The 18,607-nt window shown below is 43.7% G+C and overlaps 1 protein-coding gene across 5 annotated transcripts in view; it reads left to right on the top strand.

The window, feature by feature from the left end:
- Positions 1 to 18,607, top strand: part of Mkln1 (muskelin 1) — a 202,379-nt gene that overhangs the window by 30,749 nt on the left and 153,023 nt on the right. For 2 of the 5 annotated variants that reach the window (XM_052720218.1, XM_052720219.1), the window contains exons 8-9: positions 5,251 to 5,297; positions 6,274 to 6,380. The exons of 1 other annotated variant lie outside the window; for it this stretch is intronic. In XM_052720218.1, coding sequence (XP_052576178.1) covers positions 6,304 to 6,380 — 77 coding nt within the window. In that variant the 5' untranslated portion in view covers positions 5,251 to 5,297; positions 6,274 to 6,303. Of the gene's footprint in view, positions 1 to 5,250; positions 5,298 to 5,736; positions 5,758 to 6,273; positions 6,381 to 18,607 lie in introns of those variants that run through there. 2 more of the 5 variants (XM_052720220.1, XM_052720216.1) reach the window with 2 other exon arrangements.

Here is an 18,607-nt window from a genome sequence, read left to right on the forward strand (position 1 = left end):
ATTACCTGGTGTATATGAGGTTCAGACCCCAGTGCCAAAGCCAAACAAACAAGCAAAACCCAACAAATTTCCTCTATTAAGTCGTTTTGGCATCTTGTCTAAAATTGACTGTAACGTGTTGGTTTATCTCGATACCATCAATTTTTTGCTGGTTTCTATAGGTACTCTCATACCTTATGTCAGATTATGTAGGTTTTGAAACTGGGAAATACTCATCTTCCATCTCTGTTCTTTTTCAAGGTTATTGTGCCTGTTCTGAGCTATACTTCCATATGACTTTTATAATCAGCTTGTCAATTTCTGTGAAATAAAAGATGTTGAAATTTTGATAGGAGTTGCAGCGGATGTCATTGCTAGCTTATAACAATACAATTGATTTTGCACATTTATTTCGTATCTTTACCATATTTCTGAACTTGATGTACTCTTCACTATGATTCATTGCTGCTTACTCACTGAGGCACCGTGCTAGACAGACACTACAGAAAATACAAAGATGGTCTAAGATGCCTACAGCACAGGTTAAACTTACTGGGTTCAGCAGTAGCCATGTTAGGAACAAACAGGAAGTGCGTAATTGCCAAATGAGTATTACAGAAAGTTAGAATTAGGAAAAGACAATTCAAGGCTGGAGAATCCTGGAAGAGACTGAGTAGGGAGGATGTGAGGGAGGGCTCAAGACTTGCTGTGCCCCCCTTCTCTTCTCTCTGCCTCCCTCCTTTCTTTTTTTGCTTTATTTTCTCCTGCCCAGTTTCTTTGAAAACACTGCTAGAACCTAACCAGAGATGGCTGCCATTCCTTAAAACTGGCTGATCATCAGAATTTCTTGGAAAGCCTTTTAAAATATAGATCCCAGTCTCCCCGACTGTGAGCTGCTGTGTCATGCTCTCAGATAATGGGGCACGGACAACTGCATTAACATTTTTATCTGATTTTCTGCCAACGTTGGGAATTTCTGGGTATGGTTATAATTATATCCACATGCGGTCCAGCATCTTTCCTCATCCCAGTGTACCTCTGAATCTTTTTAGGACACTCAAGTCCCGAAGGTCACAAGGGCACCTGGATAAGTGAGCCTGTATGGCTTCTCCACTAACGAAAACCACATAGATCACACACGTTTCTAAGAGGGTTCGTTAGTGTCTATGTTTATGGAGATGATTCGATATCTAAAACAAACATTCAGCCGGGTGGTGGTGCTCACGCCTATAATCCCAGCACTCAGGAGGCAGAGCCAGGCGGATCTCTGTGAGTTCAAGGCCAATCTGGTCTACAGAGGGAGTTCCAGGATAGGCTCCAAAGCTACACAGAGAAACCCTGTCTCAAAAACAAACAAACAAACAAACAAAAAACCATTCATCTCTCATAAGTAAGAGTTCAAAGGACCTCATCAGAACCTTTTGCTGTACTGGCTATGAGCCTCAGAATCACTTGTAGAGTCTATATCCACTATCCAGGAATCTTTTTGAAATTTTATTTCTTTATTTATTAGACAGGGATTATCATGTAACTCTGGCTGGTCTGGAGCTCACTATGTAGACCAGACTGGCGTTTAACTCACAAAGATCCATTTAACTCTGCCTTCTAAGTGCTAGGATGAAAGGTGTGTGCCACAACTCCATAACTCCTGACACACACACACACACACACACACACACACACACACACACACACACGTCTATATATCCATATATATATGGATATATAGTTTTTGTTTTTGTTTTTCTAGACAGGGTTTCTTTTTGCAGCCCTGGCTTTCCTGGAACTCACTCTGCAGACCAGGTTTGGCCTTGAATTCAGAGATCTACCTGCCTTTGCCTCCCTAGTGCCCTTTTAATATTTTTAAATAAAGAAAGTATCTGGTTTTCAAAGTCCTTTGCATCTCAACTTTCCCCAGAAGCAACCAATTTCTTAAAGATGCTTTAAACTACACAAAATACTAGTTTGGAGTGTCAAGCATGTATGTAAGTAGCATACATATTTCCCTACAGTCTTTTCCTCACCATCATGACTTTGATATTTATGTATATGACGCTAATAGAACTAACCTGTTCTTTATAACATGGTAATTTTATACTATGGAGCACTGAAAGACTATTACCCTGTTACATAATTACTTTAGACTCTAGTCTCCTGTAAGTAGAAATTCATCAGGTCAATAGTTTTGTTGTTGGTTTTTTTTTTTTGTTTTTTTTTTTGAGATTTTGAGTTTTCATGTCACCTGAGACACATGTAGGAATTTGGAGTATAAATTGGGGTGGACATTGCCAGGAAATGGATATGCACTTTTGACTTTACCAGATTGCTTTCGAGGTTACTCTGCACAGTAGCTGAACCAATTTTTCTCTCTCATCAATGATTTACGAGAATGTCTCTTGCTCCACATTGAGAACCAATACCATTAAGTTTCTAAAGTCAGTATCATGCTGGAGAGCTGGCTCAGTGGGCAAAGGAGCTTGCCGCCAAGCCTAACAACCTGAGTCTGATGCCCCAAACACACATAGCGAGAAGAGAAGACCGACTTCCTCGAGTTGTCCTCTGACCTCTACACTTGTGCTGTGGCCCCCACACACTGAATAAATAAATACATGTAAAATGTTTTTAAAGTATTAGGAAGTAAGCATCTACCTGGGCCTTACTCTCGGGTTCCAGTAGGGCAGCTTAAGAATATGGCTGGGAACAGGCTTCGGATGATTTTGAAGGCCTGAGGTCTTCTCTGCTCTGAATAGGCATCTGTACAGCCATCTGACACATTGACACATGAGTGTCAGTGACTTGTACGGCACTGTGACAGTAACATACCTGACGGCATCAACTTAGGGGTGGAGAGTTTTATGTTTCAGGCAACATGGTCTACTCTGGAGGGGAGACCATGGCCTTGCGGTTGGCTGGTCTTTTTGAAGATTATTCACATTGTGGCTGACCAGGAAGCAAAGAACTCAATAGGAAAGGGAGCTAGGCTGTAACCTTCAAAACGCCACCCTCAATGACTCACCTCTGCCAGTCACAGTTCGACAATCCCACAGAACAGCGCCACCAGCTGGCACCAAGTGTTAACTCATGAACCACGAGAGCCGGTTCACATTGAAAACTGTCACAGTGAGACTTCTCTGTGTTTGGTTAGACACATCCATGTTGGCTGTGCTTGGATCATTTAAGAAAGAAAGTGTGCTCAACAAACCTTGCAGATATATTTTTCTTTGTTTTTCCCTTTTCAGTTTCATTTTTTCAATTTGAGACAGGTGGTGTGGAAATTGCAATCCTCCTGCCTCGGCGGTTCAAGAGCTAGAATTATGGTTGTGCAGCACCAGGCCCTGCACTGCAGATGCATTTGCACAAGACAGTAGGATGTGATTTACCAGTCCACTGGGTGGTACTTAAAGCCCTACCTCTCTGCCAGCTACACTGATAGGAGGTGGTCCCTTTCTGGAAGCTCTAGATCCGCGTCAATGCTTAGGGCAGGGTGCATGTCAGAGATGCCTGCCAGCCCGCTGGGTGATGTCACTGTGTGGCTTTTTCAAAGCCCTGAGGAATCTGAGAGGCAAGTGAGAGGAATGATGCATGAAAACAAAAGGCAGTGGAAAGAGTGACCAGCCAGCAGGCTCCGGCAGGCTAGAACGCTCTGTCCTTGTTATTACTGCTTCGTGAAAATGCCGAGGGCCTTCTGGCAGGGTCTGCAGCAAGGTAGAGGCTTCCTGGGAAAAACAAGGAAGAGGGATGCAGAGTGGGAGGCTAGGATGCTGTTTCCCACTTCCCTGCTTCCCCATGGGTGTACCACGGGGAGAATGGGGACCCCTGTGCCCTTCGGTAGGTGTCTGCTGGCCTTTCCTCTGTCCTGGCTGCTTTCCCGAGAGGTTTTTTCCTCCCACTCAGAAGCAGCAAGCTCTGGTCTCAGAGGCCTAGCCGGGCTTGTCTGGGAGGGAGGCTGGGTGGTGCCTGCTCTCCTAGAGGGATCTGAAGGTCAGCAAAGGGAGGAAGTAGGGCCCTCATTCCTGGTCTGGGCATGCTTGTCACAAAGCGGTGTCTGTGGTTGGGGTGTCATTCGCTCCTGCTTGTTTCTGAGCTCAGAGGACCTGTGGTAACATTCTAGGGCAGCCTCGGTTCAGTATTCAGAAAAAGGGAAAGGAAGAGCGTCCATTTCTACTCCTTGGGTGAATTCTGGACTCACCAGAAGTCAACCTCCACAATCCCTCCTCAGAGTCTCCTTTCTTTGTCCTATAAAATACCTGATTTCAAAGAAGGGACTTAGCCCACATTCTCTTTTTGTTTTAAAAAGTGGTTATGAGGACAATGAATAAAAATAGGCCTTTGCGGATACAATAGGACTGAACAGGGTGTGGTTTGCTTGGCAACGGCACAGGCAGTTGTTTCTTTTGGTCTTGGAATGCTACAGACTTTGCCTCTGCCTGATGAAATCCTAAATAACCAGCTTCAAAGGGGCTCCTCGGGAGTGAGACTCCCATCTCTAGAGTTAATCATTCCCTTCTTTCTGATCCCCTCGCATTTCGCTCTTATGAAAAGGATTCGTTAGGCCGGTGTGTGAGTGTGTGTGTGTGTGTGTGTGTGTGTGTGTGTGTGTGTGTGAGTGAAGGGCTTGCTGCACAAGCGTGAGGACCTGAATTTGAATCTCCAGTGACCCACATAGAAAGTTACCCTGATGGTGTGTACCCATAATCCCAGCACTGTAGAAGCAGAGACAGGAAGATCCGCAGGACTTGCCAGTCTAGCTCTGGGACCAGTGAGACCCTCTCTCTCTCTCTCTCTCTCTCTCTCTCTCACACACACACACACACACACACACACACACACACGCACGCACAAATATTCATCATATTTTGTGATAATTGCTTCCTTGCCATTGTGCCTTATTGCATTTCCTCAGCATCTATAGACTCAGCATCATAGTTCTTTAATAAATGTTTATTATATGAGTCATAGTTCCTTGGTGCTTGTATTTCAGTCTCAGGTTTTTCTTTTTGTTTGCTTGCTTCTTTGCTGATTTTTTTTCAGTGCCCAGGGGCAGGTAGAATGCCCAGGGCCTCAAACACGCCAGGCGAATACTCTACCGTCATGCTGTACCCCCAGCCCGCTTCTGTTTCCTAATCCCTGGCCTCTTCTTCCTTGGGGTGAACCACTGGCAGTTTTAGTTCAGTGTGGAATAGAGGGCTCACTCAAATGAAATGTAATTTTTTTTTCCTGAGGAATTGTTCTAGTAGGAATAGTGTTTCAGATCTATCATTTCTGTTACAGGTACAGGAATTGTTTTCAGGAAACACTGCCATCATCACCTCTGAGAGGCAAGTTAGTGGTTGTTATTTTCCATTTACGGATGGGCAAATGGAAGCCTTCTTTCTCATTTACCAATTACTCCGCTCAAAGAAATGTCTGAGGAGTTTGATGGGCTCCCAAGGTATGAAAGGCAGGTTCTCGCTCTGAAGAAGGTCATACTCCTATGTGAATGAAGAGACATTTGCACGTGAACGCAACTGTGATTCAGGAGCCTAGGATGTGAAGTGCGGGAAGGGTCCTAGCAGATATTCCAAATGGACTGTGAAAGGTGAAAGAGCGTTGTCCAGCCCCCAGGACTGCGGGTGTCAGCATGCCATTTGAGATGAAGAAGAGTCCATGCTGCTTGTTGTTCGTTTGGCCTCTGTCGGTTTCTTGCGACGGCCGTAACAGATTAGTACAAACCGGTTGACTTACAACAACAGAATTGGATTTGCTCACAGCTCTAGAGGCCCCAAGTCTGACATGAAGGTTTGGGAGGGGTCAGCATCTCTTGAGGCTTGAGGGGAGGGGAGATAATCTGTCCCTCACTTCTTCCAGTTACTGATAGCCTCAGGCTTTCTTTGGCTCCTGGCCACTCCAGTTCAAGCTGTTTCTGTGGTCACATGACCTCCTTGTCTACTGTGGTACAATTCCCCTGCTGCTGCTACTCCCTTGTAAGAATGTGTGCGGCTGCACTGAGGACCCACCCAGAAATGTGGGATGAGCCTCTTCTCTCATGACCCTCAATTGCAGTCTTATCTTTTGTCACAGGATGTAGTAAGTACCCTTGGGTTCTGGAGATAGGCAGTGGACATTTATGGGGTGGGGAACAGGGAACCACCATACTGTTCTCTGCCCTGGGCTGTATTAGGTCACCTGTCATTCCCATGCTATGCCACCTGGGTTCCATTGCCCTCTGGCTAACCTTGGGCTTTCCAATGGGAGATATTAGGAAGGATCAGAGAGTAGGAGGAAGACACTGAGGTTTCTCTCTTCTTTCTTTAGCAGGGTGCTTGTGATGCTCTCGGGAAAACCATGTTCTCCACAGTTCCTGTTCTTTCAGGCTTCCATTCCTCCTTCTCTGCAGCCCTGGCTTCTTCCACTGCTAACCTGTGAGTGCCTAACACCCTAGTGACCCATCACTCTGCCTCTTATCATGTGAAAATGGCCGAACCACCTTGTTTTCAAAGTCTCAGTTGACTGTGTCTTCAGGTTCCTGCCATGATCTGGGTTGATAGAAATCTCAAGAGGTGACATTTTCATTTCTAGAACAGAGCTAAACTCAGGGTACCACGAGCTAAATTGAGGCAATGACCAGTGGGCACTGTCTGGCATACAGCTCAGCTGTCCCTGTGGGCCCTCCGGTAGTGAAGTGCTGTTTCTGTACCCTACTAATGTCTTGCTGTCGTGCCTCATACCTCTGGTGGCCTTGCTTCGTGGTACTTTCTATTATTATTTTTTTCCTGCCTCTCAGCCTCTATTTCCCAATGGTGTCTGCTGCCCCCTGACCGTGGTCATCCTCTTCTGTGTACCATTTAGGTTCTGCCCACAACAACAGCTGACTCCCTCGAGTACATCTCATACCCTGTTCCTTAAAGGGGGCTAACTGGCTTGGTCAACAACAGTTCATGGAAGACCTGGAGCGCCAGGCTTCTGCTGTTGTTACAGAGCCGCCAGAGAGTGGTTTTAGGAGGGTCTCTGGGCATCATTTTCCGAACAGTGAGAGTTACTAAAGGCTTTTGAACATGGTGGAGCAAGATAAAATTAGTCTTAGGACTACTCACTTGCTGGCAATAGTCAGTGTGAAAACAAAGATAAATTAAAAAGCAACTCTAATAGTCTAAATGAGAATAATGGGCACCCATACCTGGGCAAGGGGAAGGCTCCTGTGAGACACTCAGGAAAGGAGGTATGCAAGAGCGAGGCCGGTTTGAGTTCCTGGCTTTGAATTTTTCGTTTCCTTTTCTTTTTCTTTTTTCTTTTTCTTTTTTTCTTTTTTTGCACCAAGAACTCTTTCAATAGTTTTCTTTTCTTTTCAAACAAACTGCACATCTTTATGGGAACTACGTAAATATCACTAGGTGTCCTGATAATGACAGTATGATTTTTAAAGATTTGTTTTTATCTTTGTGTGTGTGTGTGTGTGTGTGTGTGTGTGTGTGTGTGTGTGTGTGTGTGAAGGACATTATTACCAGCTATTACATTTGGGAACACACTCAAGAGAATACAAGAAGCAGTGGTCCTACAAAGAGAAAGAACTTGAACTTGAATATTTTATTTAGTTCAGGTTTCCTAGACAAACAGAACTCAAACTAAACATAATGCCATGTTTTATTTAGGAGATGCAATCCCGGGGCAGTGAGTGTGAGAGGAAAGGGGGAGCAAGAAGACGACAGATGTTCTGCCAGAGGGTGCTTGAGCAATCCACACAAAGACTGTCTGCCTCCTCGAGTGGCCTTGCAGAATATTACTGTGCTAGATAGAGGATGAGCCCATACCTCAGATAAGCTCCTGGGAGGGGGAGACCAGGAAGCCATCTTCCTGGGGCCTTCCCCTCTCCTGTTTGCCAGTGATAGAAGTTCATCCCACCTCACCTCTCTGCCACTGTTAGTTAGCTTCTTAGGGAGCTACAACCGATACTCTGCAGTGCAGCCTTTAACCTTGGTTGAGGAGCACAGACATGCTAGACACCTGCACCAGTGCCTGCTGAGCCTGGTCCCTCAGGGCAAGCAGGGCAGGGCGGGAGGGGAAGCAGCTCTGGGTTGCAGGACTGTATGGGCTACAAATGGAGCGAGTCACGGGCAGTCATGGCGAGACAGAATAAGCAACGGAAAGTTGGGGGGATAATAGAAAGGGACTCTGACAAGCCCCTGAGTCATGCCTGATACCCCGGGAGAGGAGGACGAGGTAGAAAATGCAGTTATGTTCAACAGGCACTTCAGAACTCAGAACTGGAACCACTCCAGAGAGACAGTCTTTTGAGGGCTCCAGAAACAATAGCACTTTATAGTCCATATCTGATTAATCCTAGACAGCATTGACTAATGAGGTAGGAACGTGGGCTCTGGAGCCAGGCAGAGATGTGCTTAAGTTCCCCTGTGTGTGCAGTGGGCAGTTTACTCACCCTCTCTAAGCCTTAGTTTCCTCCCCTTTACATGTAGATGGTCCTAACAGTCAGTTCATGCTGGAGAGCATTTGCCTATGCTCAGTCTACAGTAGATGCTAAATAAACCACAGCTTCGCTGTCCCTTAACCTCACTCTTGGATGGTTGTGTGACTTCACCAATATTCTCCTACCCAGACAAACTCTCCTGTGCAGTTCCTAAGTGTCTCCTGCATATGATGAGGTTTTCTAGCTTGAGTCCTTCAATTATTTTCAAGGGCAAGTGCCTCCCTTGGGGTCATGTGGTCATGGAGTCCCACAAAGGCTCGTAGCTCCCTTCAAGGGACACATTGGGCCCTAAGAAAGCAGCATGTTAACTCATCCCCATTGGTATACAGACAGGACATATCTGAAATAACCATCTGCTCTTTACGCCTTCAAAGTGGGAAGGCACCTGGGTGCTTTCAAAAGACACAGAAAATACAGGGGCCACATAAGGAAAAACGTCCTTGTAAGACTTTAAAGGTTCTTTTTTAATGGATATCAGTGTGTGCCTGTGTAGGTCTGTACGCCATGGGCATGCAAGTGTCCACAGAGGCTAGAAGAGGGAGTCTGGTTCTCTGGAGTGATAGGCAGTTGTGAAACCTTGATATGGGTGGTGGGGACCCAACATGGATCTTCTGCAAGGGCAGTATGTGTTCTTAAGCACTGAGATACCTTTCCAGCCCTAAAACTTTAAAAGGTGATGGGAGGATGGTTGCTAATTATTAAACATCATCCAAACTTTTATTCCAATATCACTCCCCGCTTCAATTTTATAGACAGAATCTCACTATATAGCCCTGACTAACATGGAATTCGCTATGTAGATCAGGGTGACATTGAATTCATAGAGATCCACCTGCTTCTGCTTCCAAATGCTGAGATTAAAGACATGAACCACCACGCCATGCCCAATATCACCCTTTAAGTGACTGCCAGTCCTAATTTAAAATTACAGTGACCTATCCCTACTTTAAATTGTTTTGTCATTAGCACTTAACTTTTTTGCATATAATTTACAAATTTGTTGCTTTTTCATCCATCTATCCCAAATAGAGTGAAAAAATATTCATTTTAATCTCTGATGTACCCCAGGTGCCTAGAACATGTCATAAAACAGTGGTCCTTAATACCATAATCATGAACCTCCTATTAAGATTTGGGTTAAAAATTAAATAAATTAGGAGCTGACAAGATAGCTTAGTGGTTAGGAGCATGCTCTTGCATAGGACCTACGTTCAGTTTCTCGCACAAATGATAAGCAATTCACACTTGCCTGTAACTCTGACTCCAGAAGATCTGAGGCCCTCACATGGTGGACATAAATACATTCTCTCTCTCTCTCTCTCTCTCTCTCTCTCTCTCTCTGTCTCTCTCATCCATCCGTCCATCCATCCATCCATCCATCCATCCATCCATCCATCTATCCAACTATCTATCTATCAATGGAATGCATGTATAACAATGACCCATAAGATTATATGGTTTAGTAACATGGCAGCCATCTGAGCTTGTGTAAGAAGACTCTGCAATAGTCTCATAAGGATGAGATTGCTTCTCTACCCTGTCTTAGAACATATCCCTTTGTTATTTGTGGAAGGAATGATCACACTGTTTGGGGGTGAACAAAGCTGGAGTCTGCTTGGAGATTAATTCCCAAAGAGCTTCCTGATAGGCATGTGAGGTGCTATGTGTTCCCAGAAGTTGAATGGTCATAACCACCCTCCTACAATATTGCTTAAGGGATTGATCAGCAAACTCTTTGTTCCCCAAATATCTCTAAAGTTAATCTTCAACTGAAATGTAGGTCAAATTATCTGAATTAATGACTTTGATCAACTCCTGATTAACTGCTCGTGAACTCTGTGGCAACATGACTTATCCATCATGACCCAGGAGTCTTAACCTATCATCAGGATATATACAGAACTAATAACATCTACTCTCAATCAGGTAGGCAGCTATGTTCAACCTATGAGGCCAGTTGCTCATCTACAGCATGGTACAGATAAGTAAATGAAGTCGACAGAGGCCCCAGATCCGGAATCAAATAGACGTACAGATTTCAAACCCTCCATTCCCAAAGGCTATGGTTTTTCTAGTATCTCCTTTTAAGCCTCCATTTTTCCTTCATAATATGTAGCAATGCTATTTATGTGCAGAGATGCTGTGACAATTAAATATATGTAAAGCAGAATTCTCAGCAGATGACAGCATTCACTGTGGCTGTACTTTAGGAATGATAATGAGTCTTTTCCCTTGGGGAACAATCATGAGACCTCTCCGGGGAGAAAAACAAGAGCCCTGACTTAGTGGATGACAGAAATAGAGTCTATAGAGGTGGGTGTGTTGGAATAATCATGTCTAAACATCCAACTTTGAAACAAGTTGAAACCCTTACTTAGGAGTTGACCAAACAGATATGATCGCCTAATTAACCATGGACTTTCAGCCTCCAAAACTATGAATCAAATAAACTTCATTATAAAGTATCCAACCTCCTGTATCTTGTTATTGCAACAGAAAATGAATTAATGCAAGGCCAGAAGCACCCCATAATCAAAAATATCTGTGGATATTGCTAACTGTCAATCTTGGGACACTGGACTAGAGAAAAAGAATCAATGGCGATGTAAGATCTTAGCAGGGGCTGGGGGGATCTAGCTCATTTGGTGGGGTGCTTGCCTAACATGCTCAAAGCCCTGGCTTCCGTCCCCAGCGACACAGACTGGGGATGGTAGTTAGTGCACATCTGCAAAGCACTCAAGGGGTGGAAGTAGGAGGATGAGGAGTCCCAGGTCATCCTTGGCTACACAGGGGGTTCACGGTCAGCCTGGGCTACAGAGGACCTCATCAAAGAGAGAAAGCAAGCAAGACAAGGAAAGAAGAAAGAAAGAAAAGAGAGAAAAAGGAACAAAGATTGATCTTTGGGAAAAGGGAAAAATGTAGAAATTATTATATGAACTTAAAGATATTATTAAATCATTGTTAATTTTCCCAAGTCTGAAATGGTATTATAGTTATATTGAATGTCCTTATTCTTTGAAGATGTATGCTGGATTATTTTAAGTTTTATTTTTATATTATTTATATATTAAATTTATATATTTCATATTATATATTAATATATAATTAATATATTTATAATACATTAAATTAACATTTCAATATTCAACTTATTTTCAAACGCTTCAATGGATAAAAATGTCGACTCATAGGAAGAGATAAAACAAGGATGAAAAGAATATAAACAATAGCTGAACAGAGATGAAAGGTATGGGTCATTCACTATATTTTTTTCAAACTTTGTGGAGTTTAGACTCTTCCAAATAAAAAGCTGGGGTTGGGGGAGTCATCTCTACTTCATGACTCCTTACTAACCTAATAACAATACAAGGAGCAGGCTGCCTTAAATGAATCTGAGTTCCCCTTTGGAGTTGCCTGAACAATGAGTTAGCTCAAACCATGTGTATGGAACTAGATTGAGGCAGGGGGTGGCCTGGGGCTAAGTGTAGAGGCCTGGAGAACTGTGCACAAACTCAGCTTCCCATGAGGTCACTGGCTTCCTGTTCCTTGTGTGACATCCCACCCAAAGTCTAGGTGCTGGGTGATAGAGTGCCTTGGAACCCCCACAGCTGCATCAACTACTTCCTCATTCCCAAGCCTCTCCAAAGAGTCCCAGCCAGCTGGTTCTCTTTGCAGACCCCTCCATTTCCTAAGGGAGAGAGGCTGCCCCTCGTTGTGTATGATAATAAACATAGTCTTGTCTCTTCTGCTCAGGTCAGACCATGGTTCCTTCTTGCTTTCTGCCTCTACGCTGCCTCTGAAATCTAACACTGGGCAGGGTATGTTGGTTTTCCAGGCACCTCTGGTAAACAAGCACCAAAATTCAGGATGCCCAGGGCCAACATAGTCTGATTATCCCTTTCCCTAAGGAGGCAGCTCTCATTCCTGTGCATATAAAAGAGGGAGGTGGTGTAGCACGAATCTTAACAGGTCTTATTAATAAAAACAAACCTGGAGCTGGGTTTTGGGGTGAATGCTGGAAGATCAGAGAAGCAGAACAAGCCACAGCTACCTTACCTTGCCAATTCCTTAGCTGATCTTGTTTCCTCAGACTGGAAACCTCTGAATCCTTATCCAAATGGATCTCAGCTGAACTGCTTCTCAAAAGCCTGAAAGTTTAACCAGCCTAGTTCCTGGTTTTCACGCCTTATATACCTTTCTGCTTTCTGCCCTCACTTCCTGGGATTAAAGGCTCACTTCTTGGGATTAAAGGTGTGAGTCACCATGCCTGGCTGTTTCCAGTGTAGCTTTAAACTCACAGAGATCCGGATGGATCTCTGCCTCCCAAGTGATAGGATTAAAGGCGTGTGTGCCACCATTTTCTGGTCTCTATATCTAGTGGCTGTTCTGTTCTCTGACCCCAGATAAGTTTATTAGGGTGCACAATATTTTGGGGAACCCAATACCACCACAGGGGGAGCATGGAGGGGTCCTTTAAATGGGATATAAACCATTCTCTAGCCAGATAGTTATCCAAGGAACTATGGAGGATGGGGTCTCTTTTAATGATATTGGCTTTGTAAATTTTTTCTTTCCACAATAAAACCCAATTGCTTGTGTGTGTGTGTGTGTGTGTGTGTGTGTGTGTGTGTGTGTGTGTGTTGCATGTGTGAGCAGGGAGGCCAGAGGCTAATGTCTTCTTTGATGACTCCCACTTACCTTTTAGAGGCAGGGTCTCTCACTGAATCTGGTGCTCACTGGCTAGATTGGCGGGCTATGAGCTACAGGGATCTATGATGCCCATCTCCATCCCCCTAGTGCTCAGGTGACAGATGTATGCAACCATTCCCAGCTTTTTCATGTCACTTCTGGGGATCCAAAGTGAAGTCCTCATGCTTCTACGGTAGGCACCGAGCCATGGCCCCAGCCCCGTATTTATTGAGACAGGGTCCTGATATGTGGTCCACATTAGCCTTGAATTCACAGCAGCTCTCCTGCCTTAGCCTCCTAGATTCTGGAATTACTGACATATGCCGCATACTCAGAATAATTTCTTACTTTGTACCATGTGACAGAGTAGAATCCGAATCAAACTATACTGTGAAGAGACCCGACTACAAGACAACTAACATTTAAAACACACGCAAATTAAGAAGCCAGAAAGGAAAAATGCTGATAAATGAATTTATGTAAAACATTTAAAACTTTTATATGGTGAAAATGAATATAATGACAGCAAGAGCAGCAGCAGAGAAACACTGTAAACAGAGCCAAAGACAAATGGACAGAAGGAGAAATTACTGGCAATCCGACAGAAAAAGTGCTTATGCATTATGCAAGGAGATCTTAATTTTATAATGTTATCAAAAACAAAAGGAACAGAAAAATGGGCAAAGAACGTGAACAAATACTTCACATACTAAAAATAAGAATGGTGTTGGATGTGGTGGATCTTACCTTTAATCCCAGTACTCTGGGGAGGTAGAGGCAGGCTGCAGATCTCTCTATATAATAGAGGCTATATAATGAGAACCTGTCTCACAAAACAACAACAACCACCAACCAAACAAAAAGTAGGAATGGTCAAAATTACTTGGGAAAAACGTTCAGCTTCATGAGTGTTTAGAAAAATGCAAACCATGACAACATGCCCATGTTTCCATGAGTGACCGATGTTTAAAGTTCAGTAAAATTTGGTGTTTAGCAAAGTTATAGTAAATGTAGACTGCTGATGGAAACTGAATCAGGACATGTGGGGAGGTTACAGTTTGGAAGCGTTTAATTGAGTGTGTGTTGCTAAGTTTGAACCTAGGACCTTGCACATGCTGGGCAAGGAAATATTGTCACTGATTGACAGTTCTGCTTCCTCATCTTAAATGTACATATATTACGATCCAGCAACTTCTCTGAAGTAATTTATTCTATGGATAAAGTCACAACACAGGTTCCTAAAGACATGACTGTAAGGTTATTCATGGAAGCATTATTTCTAATAATAACAGTATAAAGTGGAAAGAATTTAAATGTCCATTAATTAGGCAATGGTTGGCTTTATGGCACATGTAGTGGTTAAAAGATCTCTGTGTGCTGACATGAAATGTTACTGATTTATTATTAGATACAGCACACAAGATACTGTATATTTCCATAATCTACTCTGCATAAAAACACTGTATGCATTCGATGTCCTTATATGAAAAATATAGGCCAAGAAATAGTTCTCGGTGTTTTAAAACTTGTGATAAAGGCAAGAAGGGCATTTTTTTTCTTTCTATACAAAACCATTTTGGAATTTCCATTTATTTTCATCATGTCTTACCTTTATAATTAACAATATGCAAATTACACCCCAAAACAACTTTCAAAATGTCCATCACTGCCCCTTCTGATGCTGTCATGGGAAATGTTTGAACTACTGAAGCGAGATAAGGCTGCGTGCTGGCTAAATTGCTTTTAGCTGGGAGTGCAAATATGGAAGTATACTGAGCAACCGTGATGAGGAAGATGATTCTTAGCACCTAAGAAGGCTGCAGCAGAGCAGCTGGCAAGTTCCTGAAGCAGCTTGAGGTCATTCACCCTTCTCGCCTGGCTCAGGCCCAGCCTCCTGCTACACTTGGATTTGGAAAGCCTAAGTGGCCCAGCGAGAGGAAAACAATGTGACAAGAAATTTTCTTTCTCCTCTTTCTTTCTCTGTCCCTGGAGGTTCTTCAAGAATATGAAATTAGAGATATAACCAAAATTCAAAGCGACCGAGATAGGAGGAAATTTTGAGGAGGCGACTGGAGGATTCTCACTCTTTGTAAATGTCCTGTGCTTGTGCTTGGCTGGTCCTCTTCAAAGCATCCGGGGTATTGTCAGGTTCAAAGCCCCCTTCCTCTAAAATGGTAGTGCTGGTGACACTGTCCTAAAAAGGAGGACTTTGCCTGGGTAAACTGAAGGATTGTGAGCAAGCCTAAAGGTATGTGTTCACTAGAAAAGCAGATCTCTTAGGGAGGTTTCTGTGTGCCAGGAACCTTGCCCCTTAACGTTCTCCCAAAGGTCAGCTACTTCAGGCAAAGGTATCTAGTTCGGGTCAATCCCGACAGCCTGGGTCAGCTCAGATCCCCATTCTGCGGACTATTATATACAATCTGCTTGTTTCCCCACCATTTTGCTTTTCTCTCTGCCTTGGCAGTTTGATCCCTCAATAAATCTTTCTTTCTGCCTATGGAGTGGCCCAGTTCAGTACTTTCTCTGCGCCATCTCTTATAGGTATTAATCCGTGAGGATGGCCTCTATCAGGGGACAGTTTCTGTTCTCAGTGAAGTGGCACATTTAGTTCCCAGTGCAATGCCATTTAATTTCTATTAGTCATTTCACAGCTGTATCTTGGGAGGAGCAAAATCTGAACTACTTTGGGCTGATTTCACAAGGAAGCTGAAAACATGCCTTCACAGTTCCTGTTTGTAATTTTTAAGCCAATAAAGCACGTCTGTCTTGGTGGATGTTTCTTTCTGATCAGTTTCAGTTGTCTGCAGATCTGTCTACCTGGCTTCCCCTTGGCTCCAAAACCTCGGTTTGTGGCCATCCTGTCACAGGTGGATGGACGCCAGGCTACCCACCGTTGTTTGTTATTAAATTGGTGATGCAATTTTTGTTTGGCAGTTTATGACTCTAAGGTTATTCAAGGATGCTGTTTAAAAATACAAATGAACTACCAAGCGAGACATCAGAGCAGACCATAGGTTTGTTATTTTTTAGGCTGTTCAGGGACAGTAGACGAATGCACAAATTTGTTATTGTAGATTGTTATGAATCCCGAAGACGCACATACGGGGATCATTATTGTAGATTGGCTTGTGACAGCTGGCCCTGATTTACTTATTTCCTCAAGAAGACACTTTGAACAATTATTGAAATGCCTCCCCTCTGTAATTACAATAATAATGATGATTTTGCAACTGAATATGCAATTCAGGGCGTACACACTCAACTGTTTTTAGCTTCTCTTTTTACATTGATGTCAGCTGCTGTCTCGGATTATGAAGAACTGAGAAGGACTTTCCAAGCAAGGATCAATGAGCTACATGAACAAAGTCATCTGTGGCCAATCCAGGAAATCACTAAAATAATAATTATTATAGTTAGTACTTAAGGAAGAAGCTAACTATAAGCAAGGTTTTTTCCCCCTCCCTTTGGGAGTCTTTGGGGAGAAAAAAATCTATTTTTAGTACTTATCTGCTCTTAAAAATAAAGTATCTTGTTGAATAATAAAATTATAAATGTCTGACAGTGCTCCCCCCCCTACTTTCTAATGAAGGAGCTTCAAGGGGAAAAGATGATAAAAGAGAACAAAGATTTCTGTACTGTGGGGCAGAGAAAAGAACAGAGGAGGAGGGACTGCAGAAAGGCTTGAGGACAGACCGTATGAGGGACTTGAGTTCCAGGCCTGTCTGGGCGACGTAGTGAGACACAATCAAAAAGAACATAAGGAAATACATAAATCAGCAAATAGGGAAAAATTAAACCAACAACCCAGAAAGGAGAAGCCAAGATCTCGGTTAGATTTTTTATTAAGTGGTTGTGATTAGATTTTTTTTATTAAGTGGTGGCACACTCCTTTAATCCCAGCACTTGGGAGGCAGAGGTAGGAGGATCTCTGTGAGCTGAAGACTGCCTGGTCTACAGGGTGAGTTCCAGGACAGCCAGGGCTACACAGAGAAACCCTGTCTCAAACTCCCTCCCCCTCTAAAGACTTAGATTGATGTGGTTTTTTTTTTGCTTTTGTTTTTTCTTTTTAAAGCATGTGATGGTTAGTGTCATTAACTTGAGAAAAGTATAGAGTCACCTGAGAGATGGGCCTCTGAGCATGCCTGGCAGGGACTGTCACTCTGTGGGGCGACCCTTCGCTATGCGTAGTACCATCCCTAACTGAATCCTGGACTTAGGGAGATGAGCACAGGCAGGCAGGCCCTCACTGATTTTTCCTGACTGCAGGAAAAATGTCACGTGATCAGCTGCTTTCAGCTGCTGCCCCCTTGAACTGTGAGCTACAATAAATCCTTTCTTCCTCAAGTTGCTTTGGCCAGAATATTTTACCACAGCAATGGTAAAAGAAACAGCTGGGTGAGGCATGGGGGCACAAACTTTAATCTCAGCACTCTGAAGGCAGAGGCAGGCAGATCTGTGAATGCAAGGCCGGCCTGCCTGGTCAGTGCAGTAAGTTCCAGGTCACCCAAAACTACACAGGAAGACTATGTAAATAGTAATAATAAAAGGATACACAGAGAAAGCATATGTCTTCGGAATCAGTACATCCCAAGTCAAGTTGGATAAAATGAAGCCAGAGGTCAGAGGTTCTGAACCTTTATCCTGTATATTTAGTATATGGTGTCACTTTAAGTTGGCTGTGGCACTGGCGAGAAGAGGTTATTAGAGCATTATTTATAAATATACAAGAACATAAATCACAATTTTCAGGGACCAGCAAGATGGCTCTGCAGGTAAAGGAAGTTACTGCCAAGCACCACCCCCCCAGCACTCACATATGCCACATGGACCCACAAAATAAGTAATTTTAAAAAATTAACAACACAATAAAGTCTTTTACAAAAATTTGCATTTGAGGGTGGGCAAGAGGACTCAGGGGTAAAGGTGCTTGCTGCCAAGTGTAGTGGGTAACCATTCCAGCTTTGGTCTGGAAGTTCCAACCCCCATTGAGGCTTCGGTAATTATCATGCCTACAAGGCGGGGCCAAGGGAGGGCCCTGAAGACCCGAGATCAGGATGCACCGTGCTCTCTTCCTGCTTGGACCCTGGACGCTAGAGGTAGACCAAGGAGAGTTCGCCAGAGAACACCGCCGGACTGCGCTGCGTCTTTCCCAGAACCTGCCACCTACCTATCCCTTTATTTGTAAGTTACGGCATTAAATAAATCTCCCTTTTAACTACGTGGAGTGGCCTTAATAATTTCACCAATAGCCAAGCTTGATGACCTGAGTTCAATCCTCGGGACCCACAAGACGGAAGGAAAGAACAAACTCTCACAAGTCACCCTAGGGCATGAGATGATTGAACTGGATTCCCAGGACACCTAGTATCTTCTTGACTTTGAATGCCAACTCAGCTGAGACTGATCTGGGATCTGGTAGAACCAGGAGACATGGACTACTTCCCCTTGGTTCACTGCGTGCCACTGTCCGGGACATTC

This window comes from Peromyscus californicus, unplaced genomic scaffold (assembly GCF_007827085.1).
Source record: "Peromyscus californicus insignis strain IS unplaced genomic scaffold, ASM782708v3 Scaffold_6__1_contigs__length_162567912, whole genome shotgun sequence".
Lineage (NCBI taxonomy): Eukaryota > Metazoa > Chordata > Mammalia > Rodentia > Cricetidae > Peromyscus > Peromyscus californicus.